The sequence below is a fragment of the Hippoglossus stenolepis genome, chromosome 16, assembly GCF_022539355.2.
Source record: "Hippoglossus stenolepis isolate QCI-W04-F060 chromosome 16, HSTE1.2, whole genome shotgun sequence".
In the NCBI taxonomy this organism is placed as follows: domain Eukaryota; kingdom Metazoa; phylum Chordata; class Actinopteri; order Pleuronectiformes; family Pleuronectidae; genus Hippoglossus; species Hippoglossus stenolepis.
This window is the reverse complement of record NC_061498.1, coordinates 20639627-20653210: the sequence shown is the minus strand read 5'-3', so window position 1 is coordinate 20653210 and position 13584 is coordinate 20639627. Positions and strand designations below refer to the sequence as shown.

The following is a 13584-nucleotide window of genomic DNA, read 5'->3' as shown; positions in this document are numbered from 1 at the left end:
GTGGTCGTGTTGTGCTTTTTCTGCTTGTTTCTTTAATATTTTACCTGTATTTTGAATTGCAAGTAAATTTTCAAAGCAGATCTTAATTCATATCAAAATCTGCATTGTAAACGATAACAATACAGATGTGCAGGAAAAACCCACAGTATTAATTAAAGACAAATTATTCATAAATATATACATAACTAGTATGACTGCACAGCGGTTGTATGCCTTTGCTAACCAGTGCAGTTTCTGTACATATTTCTTCACAATTTATTTTTCTTCCAGATTCATATGAAGTTGTGACAAGTGCATGTTGTTGTCGTAGGCTCGCTGTCTCCTCCTTTCTGTCTCCCACAGTTGTCGGGTAGGACGGTGTGCCCCAGCACACCCAACCTTATCACAAGGAAGAAAGCAAACTCCAATGTTTACAAATGTCTGTTTTGTTATTTACCTCATGCCTCTGGTATTTTAAATCATTTTGATACTGCTAGAATACAGTTAATTAATCACAGTACGCCTAGTTACCAATCATTCCTGTTTGGGGAAACCACAGAGCATTGCCACATGATTAACTGATAAGGAGTAAGGGTTTAAGGGTTTCTCTTGCCCCTAAGCGGGAGGTGGCGTAGTCGGGACAGTTTCTCTTGCCCAAGGGCACCACATTTATTTTTATAAATTTGATTTGTGTTGTTGTGATATTTGGTAATATGTTATTTGAAAGCTAATGTTAGTTCTGTGATGCTCTTCATAGAATCAGACTCTTTCTTTGCATGCAATTAACTACTTCCTCTGACCTGGCACCAACACCTCACAAACTCCTCTCCCCAAACACACACATGTGATCTCAGCCCAATGATCCCAACACTCCAGGGGGTCTTTTGTCTTCATGGTGGCCAGCCGCCATTTTGAAACCACACTTTGTCACTCACTCACACACACGCTCACACATGTATACTCACATTCACATGTATATAGTAAGTACACTTAGTTGTTTTAAATGTGCTATATAAATAACATTGACATTGACATTAGTTAGTTTGTGTGTTTATACTTTTATTATTTTCATAATAAATGTTTTTCTTAAACACAAATGTTGTCTTCATTAATGTTGCATAAGTGTGAAGTTTGCCAACCTCTGAACTCCATATCCTTCAACTTTGCTAACTACAACCTGCCGACGCTCCACACACTGACCGTGAGTTTAACAAACAACTCGACTCAGAGAGGAAGTAAACCTCAGTGAAGTTCGTGGAGCTGTGACTGACTGACTGCCTGTTTTCAGCTTCACCTGGAGACTCAATGGCTTCCAGATCAGAAGAAGATCTCTGCTGTCCCGTCTGCCAAGATGTCTTCAGAGATCCTGTCATTCTGTCATGTAGCCACAGCTTCTGTAAAGACTGTGTGAAGACCTGGTGGAAAGACAAAGAAGTAAAAGAGTGTCCACTTTGTAAGAGAAGATCTTCAAAGTCAATACCACCTTGTAACCTGGTGTTGAAGAACCTGTGTGAGGCCTTCTTGCAGGAGAGAGATCAGAGCTCTTCACATGGTCTCTGCAGTCTGCACTCAGAGAAACTCAGACTCTTCTGTCTGGACCATCAGCAGCCAGTGTGTGTCGTCTGCAGAGATTCAGAAAAACACACCGACCACAGAATCAGACCCATCCATGAAGCTGCACAACAACACAAGAAGCAGCTTCAGGAAACTCTGGAGCACTTGAAGAAGAGGTTATAGTGTTTTGAACGTGTTAAAGTAGAGTTTGAACAAACAGCAGAACACATTAAGGTCCAGGCCGGACTCACAGAGACGCAGATCAAGGAGCAGTTTAAAAAGCTTCACCAGTTTCTGGAGGAGGAAGAGGAGGCTAGGGTGGCTGCAGTGAGGGAGGAAGAGGAGCAGAAGAGTCGGATGATGAAGGAGAAGATGGAGGCTCTGAGCAGAGACATAACGGCTCTTTCAGACACAATCAGAACCACAGAGGACGAGCTGAGAGCTGAAGACGTCTCGTTCCTGCTTAACTACAAGGCTGCAGTGGAACTAGTCCTGCAGCACCCCCTGCTGGATGATCCACAGCTGGGCTCTGATAGACGAGGCCAAACATCTGGGCAACCTGAGTTTCAACATCTGGACCAAGATGAAGGACGTGGTCTACTACAGAATGTGCTGTATGGCAAGCCGTTTGAGCATTTATTCCATATCCTTGATATCAAATGTCAGTCCCCTCCACCAGTTCGGTCTTTGTCAGCACTAGTTGGACTTTTGGTCGCACTAGTTCAGCATCTTACTGTACTAGTTGAACAAAAAATCTTACTAGTCACTCTTTTTCAGCAACTAGTGGCACTTTTGTTCAACTAGTTACAACAGAAACGTTACTAGTAACACTGTGCGCCGCACTAGTAGCACCAAAGTCCCTACTAGTTGGCTTTTTGCCGCACTAGTGGCCCTCTGGACCGAACTAGTAATGCTGAAAGTGTTACTAGCTAACTAGTGAGCTGCAAAAGCTCTGACATGTTAGCTAGTCAAACATGGATTTAGTAAACTAGTGGCCTACAATTTCTGCACTAGTTGAACTAGTGGGAGCCAAAATGCACACTAGTAAGCTAGTGCAGGCAAAAATCCCCACTAGTTTACTAGTAAAAGCCTATTTTGACCTTACTAGTAAACTAGTAAGGCTCAAAATGTGTACTAGTTAACTAGTGGGGTCGAAATACCCACTAGTAAACTAGTGGACTGCAAGCAAATGAAGCAGGCGGGACAAGGATTTTGATTGGTCAGTGTTCAAACTGTGTTTCAAAGCCTTAAAGTGCTCGCTCTGAATTGTGATTCTTTTATGGCATAAGAGAGTTATTTTAGCACCCATGCCTAAAACGTTATATTTGATTAAATGTTGATTCATTAGGGTTCATTAGTAGCTCAAAGTGTTTTACAATAAAGTGAAGAAACAACAAAAAATAAAAATAGACTTATTAAAACAAGTGCAAATACTGCACGATAAAACCAAGCAATAAAATTAATAATAAACGAAAGAGGCAGCAAATAGCAAGAACAGGTATGCTAAGAAAAATAACATAAGTAAAAGATAGAAATGAAACGTAGAAACACATAAGAACAATAAAATGTGTAAGAGATAAGAAAGCCTGTATAGGAAGCGTGAAAGCTGATTAATAACTTTTCAATTGCCATTTTAAAATGCTGACAGATCTTGCATCTCATGTGGCCGTGGGTAGGGAATTCCATAATTCTGGAGCATAGTTAAAAAATGGAAGCACATTGTGTGCTCATATGTTATGATACAGTAAATGGTTGACATCCTTAGATATGTGAAATAACGTTCTGGATGTTAACAGATGTGTAATTCCTGTGAACTGTGAACACAGTATGTTGTCAATACTTTAGTCATTGCCTTATTCGTTTGTATATGGCAAGTTTTCAATTGAAAAGTAGAAAAGAAAAGCTACTCAGGTCATATAGCACTGCCACCTACTGGCGATAGTAAATGCGGCAGCAGCCCACATACACTAACCTTTTGTATCAACAGTAAAATAAAAGGAGGCCTGTAATGCCAGCAGAAAAGAATTGAAATGGACTTTACTGATGTGGGATTTTCAAAGAGGCAGGTTTGACCTCTGGCCACTCCCGAGGCTCCAGAGTCCTGGGACTATACAAAACTTGAAATATCAAAACATTGGTGGAGGAGGGGCTATATTGTAGACCTGTAATGAGTTTAGTGATGATCATTTCTGATAGCTAACCAATGTTTACACAATGCAGTTTGTGCTGCTGCTGCAATGCCAGTAATTCATAACGGGATTGAGACGGTATCACTCCCATCAAGAGGAGGTAGCTTGGATGTTAAACTTTCCAGGGAGAGGAGGGAACACTATTGGATTCACGGACTGAAAACCCTGTCACCTCATAGATTGAATATAGATTATGACTTGAAAAATGTTCAAACATTTTCACCTTTTTTCATTGTTGTTTGAAAAAATAATAAATCTGACGCACACACACATTTGCGTGCTTTATTCTGTATGGATAGTAAGCAAGGAGCTGGCGGTTCACAACAGTGAAACCTCATCAGGCTTTATAGGGTTACATTTTTGCTGGGTGGAGCTCTTGCTGGAGAGCCAATAGGAAGCTTCAATTTATGCCCCTCATTAGCATGTAATGCAACTAGTGCCACTAGTAGACATTTTCGCTTTCACTAGTTCACTAGTAAACCCTTTTAGCCTCAATAGTTCAACTAGTAAGCCTCACTAGTTTGCTAGTAAGGTAAAAATGTATCTTACTAGAGTAACTACTGGGTATTTCGACCCCACTAGTTAACTAGTACACATTTTGAGCCTTACTAGTTTACTAGTAAGGTCAAAATAGGCTTTTACTAGTAAACTAGTGGGGATTTTTGCCTGCACTTGCTTACTAGTGTGCATTTTGGCTCCCACTAGTTCAACTAGTGCTGAAAATTGTAGGCCACTATTACTAGTGAGCTGAATCCATGTTTGACTAGCTAACGTGTCAGAGCTTTTGCAGCTCACTAGTTAGCTAGTAACACTTTCAGCATTACTAGTTCGGTCCAGAGGGCAAAAAGCCAACTAGTAGGGACTTTGGTGCTACTAGTGCGGCGCACAGTGTTACTAGTAACGTTTCTGTTGTAACTAGTTGAACAAAAGTGCCACTAGTTGCTGAAAAAGAGTGACTAGTAAGATTTTTTGTTCAACTAGTACAGTAAGATGCTGAACTAGTGCGACCAAATGTCCAACTAGTGCTGACAAAGACCGAACTGGTGGAGGGGACTGACATTTGATATCAAGGATATGGAATAAATGCTCAAACGGCTTGCCATAGAGTGACACCCCGGACTGACACGCATGTATGAATGCGCGTCACAGGCGCATCTGACTGGGTGGAGAAGCTAGCTGCGCAGGAGCGCAACAGATCCACACGCATTTAATCTCGACGTCGGTGCGAGTAACCTGTTCACCATGAGCCACCGGCACCGTGCGCACGGATGCCTCCCCATCGCGCTGCTCCAGCTGTTCCTGCTCCAGCTGTTCCTGCTCCAGCTGCTGCCGCCGCTCGCCCCGGGGCGCGGCGCGGAGCTCGCGGTGGCGGCGGAATACTCCTCCAAAACCGACTTGGACTACGAGTTCGGGGACTACCGGGGGAAGTGGTGCATCGACGACCACGGTTTCGTCTACGGGATTGGAGAGGTCTATTACCCGAGCCCCGCGGCGTGTCCGTGCACGTGCACCTCGGACGGTCCCGTGTGCGTCCGACCCAAGTGTCCCCGCGTCCACCCCCGGTGCACGCGGATCAGATATAAAGCGTGCTGTCCGGTGTGCGACGCTATGGCCAGGGTCTGTGTGTACGGGGGCCAAACTTACCGGCTGCTCGAGGAATTCAGGGTGAGAAACATCCAACCAGCCTCACTGTTCTGTCCCATTCCCAAGTTCACTGAGCTCCTGGACACTCATCGTGCGTCCACTTAGATTTACGCACTATCCAGTTGATTTTATTTCTCTAACGCGCTAGAGCTTAACGGTGTTTCCTTTCTTTTCTTTTTTGGCTGCATGACATAGTATTACGCACATGCAAAGTTCCAGGTGTCTGGTCAAGATTATCTCCATTTTTGAGAATATCGCACATAGTCTGTAACAGTGTGTACTGTGTCCTCTGATGTTTGTCAGTTTGTATGTGGTATTCTGTTTCTTTCCTTAGGAAGAGATATGCACAGGATAATATGAACTGTCAAAACACAGATCCTAAAACTTCATTTTGACAGAGGACCTCCACCAGATAGGGCACAGGATGAAGTGTGTATCCTTCCTCTTATTATTCCTCTCCTCTCAAGTTTTCATCTTTTGTCTTACAACAAAAACTTTAACATGAAAATATCAGTTTTCATTGTCCTAACATTAAAATACCAGGAATTCTTTATATAGCCTATTGCAAATCAATAAAAAGCTTAAAGGTGCATAATATTGTGTGTAATCTGTATATACAGTCTATGTGTGTAGTAGATAATGCCATCCACAACACTGCAGTTCCCTTCAGCAGAGTATTTTGGCCTCTTTCAGCTCACTGTTTTGGTTTCATAGTTTTGCAAATTTTACAGATCTCACATTGACAGTGTCCGACTGCTTGTCAGTGTTGTGTTTTGCTTTTGTAGCTTCTTTTTTTGTGTGTTTTCAGCAGGATTCTGCAAAAACTACTGAAGGGATTCCCTGGACACTTGGTGGAAGGATGGGACATGGACTGAGAAAGAACTCATGAATCCTGGAATTTTGTTAGCACTGAAAAAGCTGTGTTTTATGTAATGATGGTGTATTAAGACCGTTCATCCAACCAGTCCAGTAACACTACATACAGATGAGTCGTGTGTTCAGTGGGGCCGATCCTATCTCCTCCCCCTACAGTCTCATTCTACTGTAGTCACTCACATTGTCATTATTGATGAGACAATATTGACAGTTCGAATAACCTCACGTGGAAGCTTGAAGTCAATGAAGTTCAAATGGGTTGTGTGTTGCAGTTGTCGAGGTGTGAGCGATGCCGCTGCGAGGCCAACAGAGAGGTGTACTGCAGCATTTCAGACTGTCCCGCCCCCCACTGCGTCAACCCCACCTACGAACCCAACCACTGCTGCCCCATCTGTAAGGCTGGTAAGTCTCACTCCGTCACTTTGATCTAAGGCACATTCATGGTCCCCAGTGAACAGTGAATATCTTGGGTCACTTTTTGATCTTTCATTTATGAGAGATCAAAAAGTGATTCATTTATTCTATTTGTACAGAGCCACTTAAAGAGTTGCGGTATATTGTGATGAATGTGTGTGTGTATGTGTGTGTGTGGAGGGGTCCAGGTGTATGTGTGTGTGTGGAGGGGTCCAGGTATATCACTCATGTTGTGGGGACCTAAATCTGTTTACACACTCACTTTATGGAACTTGTCTTCTTATGGGGACAAAAAGTTCCCATTAAATTCTTAGGTGAAGACATTTTTAAGGTTAGGTTTAGGTTAGGTTTAGGTTAGAGTAAGAGTTAGGGTTTGGCAAGTTGTAACTATAGTTAAGGTTAGAGTAAGTCTATGGGAAATCAATGGAGGCCAATGTACTATAATGTCCTCTGAAGGCATGGAGACACAACTGTGTGTGTGTGTGTGCGCGTGCGTGCGTGCGTGCGTGCGTGCGCGTGTGCGTGTTTGTGTGTTTGTGTGTGTAAAGATGGGATGTGACAGCACATGTGTTAGCCTGTAGTACAGAGGGGAGTACATGTGCATGAGGATCAAACTATTTTCAATAGCAGGCAATCTTTTGACAGCCACAGCTGAGGGGTAGGGCAGTCGTCCTCCAACCAGTAGGTCGGCAGTCGAATCCCAGCCCATGGCAAAGTGTCCTTGGGCAAGATGCTGAACCCAGAATGGCCCCTCATAGATGTTGAATGCACTAGTTGGAAGTCGCTTTAGATAAAAGCGTCAGCTAAATGACATGTAAATGTAATGTAATGTAATGTCAGACTATAAATCAAATAAAATGCTGATTTTAACACCAATATTAATAAACGTTTTATGGCACTCACACTCACACACACACACACACACACACACACACACACACACACACACACACACACACACACACACACACACACACTGAAGCTGGTCCCTCGAGCGTGTGACATCAGAAGTTGTTATTGTGACAGCGTGTGCTCACCGTGCAGCTCCCTGAAGCTGCTCTAGTTAAGTCACCTCACAGAGCCAGCAGCTTATAGAACCATGCTGTTATGTCATGCATGATGTCAATGCAACAGGCACTGAAGTGCATTTCTAACATTGGAGGGATTTATGTGTGTGTGTGTGTGTGTGTGTGTGTGTGTGTGTGTGTGTGTGTGTGTGTGTGTGTGTGTGTGTGTGTGTGTGTGTGTGTGTGTGTGTGTGTGTGTAGGACAGGAACAGCAGGGATAATAATAACGAGACAGATGGCTTGGTTTGATGCGTCACTTGTTACCCCCACTCCTACCAATTTCCCTCAAGTCAGCTGTGTTTTATTGAACCCAGTTGGGTCTGGCATCAGATGAACTGTACTTCCTGTCCTCCCGTCGTGGCATTGGTAATTGTTTCAGGGGGGAGCTGCCAAATAAAGGAACCCCCATCTGAGAGAGAGGGATATCAAAGACAGGCTGTTTACATTTCTGCTTGCTTGGTAACATTCCTGAAAATACTTTTGGTTTTTATAACTTTATTGTGTTATAGAACATTAAGCTTCAATAGATAAAGTAACGTTTTTGACCATTAATATAATCTTTACTGACAATGTGAAATATCTCTGAAATTTATGCAAATTTATTAAAAACCAAAACTGAAATGTGTCACTGAAGTATTCAGTAAGTAATTCAGTACATGGATGTAAACAGTCTGAACTACCATCTCCCTGTCTTCTTCTCTCAATTCTGACCAATGAACCTGTCCCTGTCACTGAGAAGCCCCCTGCTGCCACCACTGTGCATCACTGTAGTGATCAAATCAAATTTTATTAGTACAGCCCATATTCACATATCATTGTTTGCCTCATAGGGCTTAAGAAGGTGTGGCGCCCTCTGCTCTTAAATCCTCAACAAAGGTGAGGAAAAACATGGGAACCAAGATCTGATTTAACATGGGAAAAAGCACAGAAGGCCCAGAAAGTCACAAGTGAGGGATCCCTCTCTCAGGACGGACAGAAGTGCTATTGATGTCACGTGTAACATCAATAAATATCTAAAACATTCAGGAGAAAAGACAGTGTCTGAGGGTGGTATGTTTTGGTGAAGTCTGCTCCTTCCTTGAATAGTGTTTATCTTTACATTAGCCAAACCCAACCTTATTACCTCTTTTTGCCATAACCTCACATAATGTATAACCCCAGCCGTGGAGGCGAGGGCCGGGGGAAGCTCTATTCCAACAAGAGGGAAACTGTTTCCAAGGAGGGAACCGACTTCGCCACGAGACCGACTGTACCATGTTTTCTGAATCTCTAGGTCCCAACTGCTTTGCTGGGAGCAGGGTGATCCCAGCAGGGGAGCGTGTCAACATAGACGAGCAAACAGTTTGCTACTGTACCTACCGGGACGGCACGTGGCACACCCACCCCTACGCCACCTGCGAGCAGCAGCCCCAACCCAGGCCAACACCTGATGTCCGCACTAAGCCATCCAGGGACGAGGACACCTATGGGAAAGGCAGGAGAACGTTTATTGCCAGACTGGATGCGATACCATGAAGTGGACTGTGGGATGTGTTCAGAGAGCCGCTCTGCAGGTACAAATAAACTCTTATCTGTTAGTATCAGGAGTGATCAACTCAGTATAGCAATAATCCACCTGCACATTTAAGTTGACAACACAAACGTTTGGATTATCTCAAGTGTCCACAGGATACAGCTGCATTGCTTTGTGGTTGTGCTTCGGCTCAGTCATGGTTCCACATGTGTCAGAGGTGGGATGTCTGTTCTACAGAAGCCACAATTCTGATACAGTTACAGTTTAGGATGCTTGCAGCTCAGTTCGATAGATGGATAGAGGATTGTGGTGCTACGTCTCTCAGTTGAATTATTTACTACCCAACATCTTTTTTTACCTGAATGGCCATAACATGGGGTCCTAGCCTACGTCCACTCTAAAACTCTCCATTTTGGGCCTTCCAGGTTATTTTCTAACCCCAAAGCGGAGAAGAGGATTGGAGGTGTTGTGACATTAAGTCAATAATTTAGAGAGAGAGTCACAAGTGAGGGATCTGTCCGTCCTGGGAGAGGGATCCCTCACATGTGGCTCTCTCTGAGGTTTCTACGTATTTTTTTTTTTCCTTACACTTATCGAGGGTTAAGGGCAGAGGATGTCACACCTTGTTAAAGCCCTATGAGACCAATTTTGATTTGTGAATATGGGCTATACAAATAAAATTGTATTAATTGATTGATCCCTCTCCCAAGACGGGCAGAAGTGCAATAGATATCACATATAGCAGAGCACATCAACATTATAACAATATTTACAACATTAATGTATCAATGTTTCAAGTATTTATACAAAAGATAATGTCTGACAGAGATGAGGGGAGCAGTGATTGTAATGATAGAGGTAATAGTAGTATATGTGGGCAGGCATATTGTATACCTAAGTAATGTCGTGATGTTGTGATGATGAGGCAATGAGGCGATGATTTCTTTTGACTTATTGTGTCGTCTGTCAACAGAAATGGGAAAATCTGTAAACTGAGAATTTAGCTGAAATAAACTAAACCACTGAACTTAAGTAACAGAGACACAAACATGCTAGAAAACTAAGTAAGAGGAATCACCCCACAGTCATAGCCACAAGTCTGAGCGGTCAACAGCTGTTGGCAGTGATATGAGGATCCTCAAATCCTTTGCACACATCAGGAGACTTAGAGCTGTTGAAAAATGTATAATTTGTAATGATTGAGTCCAGTAGAGACCAAACACACATGACGTTGGTCAACCAGGATCACAGGGTGTGATGGAGAAAGATCGAAGGGTCCCTATCCTGACCACATGCATTTGCTTCATTTCTATATGATATATTCAGTCACCGGCCACTTCATTAGGCACACCTGTTCAATTGCTTGTGAACACAGATAGCTAATCAGCCAATCACATGGCAGCAACTCAATGCATTTAGGCATCTAGACGTGGTGAAGACGACTTGCTGAAGTTCAAACCGAGCATCAGAATGGGGATGAAAGGGGATTTAAGTGACTTTGAACATGGCATGGTTGTTGGTGCCAGACGGGCTGGTCTGAGTATTTCTCAGTACTGCTGATCTACTGGGATTTTCACGCACAACCATCTCTAGGGTTTACAGAGAATGGTCCGAAAAAGAGAAAATATCCAGTGAGCGGCAGTTGTGTGGACGAAAATGCCTTGTTGATGTCAGAGGTCAGAGGAGAATGGGCAGAGTGGTTCGAGATGATAGAAAGGCAACAGTAACTCAAATAACCACTCGTTACAACCAAGGTATGCAGAATAGAATCTCTGAACGCACAACATGTCGAACCTTGAAGCAGATGGGCTACAGCAGCAGAAGACCCCACCGGGTGCCACTCCTGTCAGCTGAGAACAGGAAACTGAGGCTACAATTCGCACAGGCTCACCAAAATTGGACAATAGAAGATTTGAAAAACGTTGCCTGGTCTGATGAATCTCGATTTCAGCTGCGACATTCAGATGGTGGAGTCAGAATTTGGCATAAACAACATGAAAGCATGGATCCATCCTGCCTTGTATCAACGGTTCAGGCTGGTGGTGGTGGTGGAATGGTGTGGGGGATATTTTCTTGGCACACTTTGGGCCCCTTAGTACCAATTGAGCATCGTTTAAACGCCACGCCCTGTTGAATCTATGCTACGAAGAATTAAAGCAGTTCTGAAGGCAAAAGGGGGTCCAACCCGGTACTAGCAAGGTGTACCTAATAAAGTGGCCGGTGAGTGTATATAGATCAATCCAAGTTACTATGACAGTTCCTGCCCTGCAATTGTTTTCATTGGAGTAGTCTTTTGTCTGTGTTCACAAAGTACTCATTCAGTGGTGTTGAAATAACAAAGGTGTTGGTGTTGATTAGAGAAGTTAGTGAACCAAAGGACATGACACACTGACTTCATCAATCAATTACACATGAAAAACATATCCTTAAAAGTTTTATTCTAAGTCAACTTCCAGCAACGTAGGCATTTACGTGCATTTACTTGCATTCACGAGAGATTGACACGGTGATGTGAGCTGCTCCAGCAAAGACCAACTGTGTATGTACGGATTGTGGCAGTAGAGTGGAGGTGTGAGAGAAGCTCTGGACTTCTTCCAGAGGAGCCACGACGCAGTGCAGCTGGATCTGGTTCACATTAGCTTTCAGAAATGCTTTAATAAAACTGTGGATGAATCTACAGGGAGGTGGGTGTTGAGGGTGGATAAATCAAACACACACACACTGAAAAACAAAGGTCACTTTTAGAAAAGCACATAGACTCATAGCATATTTTGCTTTGGGACACCTGCTAGTTCTTATATTTTATTATTTTCAAATAAATGTCAAACTTGCTGTTTTCATGTTGTATTTTTTTTAAATGTATGTCAATAAACAATAAAATGTAAGTGTCACTGTCATAGAGAAGGTTAGATTTGAAGTGGTACAAATTGGTCAACAGGAAATTAATTTAAAGAAAATCATTACTAAATGTTTGTCAATTATGAAGTAAAAATGACAAAATCTCCCTTTGTCCTTTTGTATTTTAAATAAATCTGTTGGTCAGGAAAAACAAGATGTCACCTCAGCCTCTGATAATGTTCACATTTACTCATTAACTGAGTGGCACTTTGCAGCGTGTATTGAAACCACATTAAATATCAGACCCTACACGTGCCAAAAGATCAGAATATGCCTCCTGATCCAGATCTTCACAGAAATGTAATGGTTGTCCCTTGGATCATGCTCCACCTCTGAACATGACATGGAAATCGGCTGAGTAGCTTTCTTTGTAATCCTGCTGACTAACGAACAAACTAACGATAATTTAACCTCCTGCAGTTAATTACGACGAAGGTGTAAGATGCACGAAGAGGAGTAAAGTGAAGATGTGTATAAAAGACAGCGGTGAAGCCATTCACTGAGCTGTCTTAGTTTCTACCTTTGTTCACATGGGCATGTCTCTGGAGAGATGCTCTCTTGTGAGTTACAGTCCCACTATGTGAGTGTCACGGAGGGGGAGGTTGGGAATGAGATAAATGTCTTTAGGGTGACGGAGGGGAAATGAGTGTTGGGTGCAGGTGGCGGCCTGGTGCCCCTCTGCCATGACCCTGCTGCTTTCCATCTGTAAGCATAGTGATGTCCAAGCTGACACACACACACAGCTTACAATAACCTTGTAGCCAGGAAAACATTATAGGCAAAATGCATGCTTGTCCAGTATTCACCACCCACACTGTGCAGTATGTAATGTGTAAGTCCTGTTGATTTGGCCTCTTAACAATGTTATTCTTCTGAAAACTCATATTAAAGTGTTCATTAACACAGCTTGTGCTTCATTTTCTCAACTCTTGAATCACCTCTGCATGTCTTGCTCCAGTCCTTGTGTCCTGTGATCAAGAGTAAATGTCTTCTCAGCTCCTCACATGCTCTGCAGGCAATTTCATTGCACTCTGGTTTGTCTGGAAGCTATATACATATATATTGTTCATCTGTAATAAGTTCATTAGGTGTCCACTCCTCAGTACTTCACTGCAAGTTTCTGGATGCCCTCCGATGGTAGGATAGAGCAAGTGCATTAACAAGATGCAACAGTGCTGTTGAAGATATTTTGTGCTCGTCAATATGTGACTGTCTTTTGAAAAGGCTTCCTTAAAAACACAGCATGTTAAAAAGGTCCAGTGTGTAAGATTTAGGAGAGAGGGATCTATTGGCAGAAATTGAATATAAAATAATCCTAGCGATGTTTTCAAGTGTGTAATCGTCTAAACACAAGTTCTTTACCCTACAATGGAAACATTTATATTTTCGGGAGCAGGACCCCCTCTACAGAAGAGCGCGCTTTTTCATTTACAGTAACTCAAACTGGACA

At 42.9% G+C, this 13584-nt stretch overlaps 1 protein-coding gene and 1 pseudogene across 1 annotated transcript; both read left to right on the top strand.

The window, feature by feature from the left end:
* The first annotated feature begins 1284 nt into the window (after positions 1 to 1284).
* Positions 1285 to 2233, top strand: LOC118123381 (annotated as a pseudogene).
* A 2635-nt stretch (positions 2234 to 4868) lies between these two features.
* si:dkey-283b1.7 (von Willebrand factor C domain-containing protein 2-like) lies at positions 4869 to 10783 on the top strand. Its single transcript, XM_047343718.1, has 3 exons — positions 4869 to 5387; positions 6515 to 6644; positions 8997 to 10783. Exons 1-3 carry the CDS (start codon positions 4965 to 4967, stop codon positions 9236 to 9238), a joined length of 795 nt encoding a protein of 264 aa, XP_047199674.1. The 5' UTR covers positions 4869 to 4964; the 3' UTR covers positions 9239 to 10783.
* Positions 10784 to 13584: the final 2801 nt, after the last annotated feature.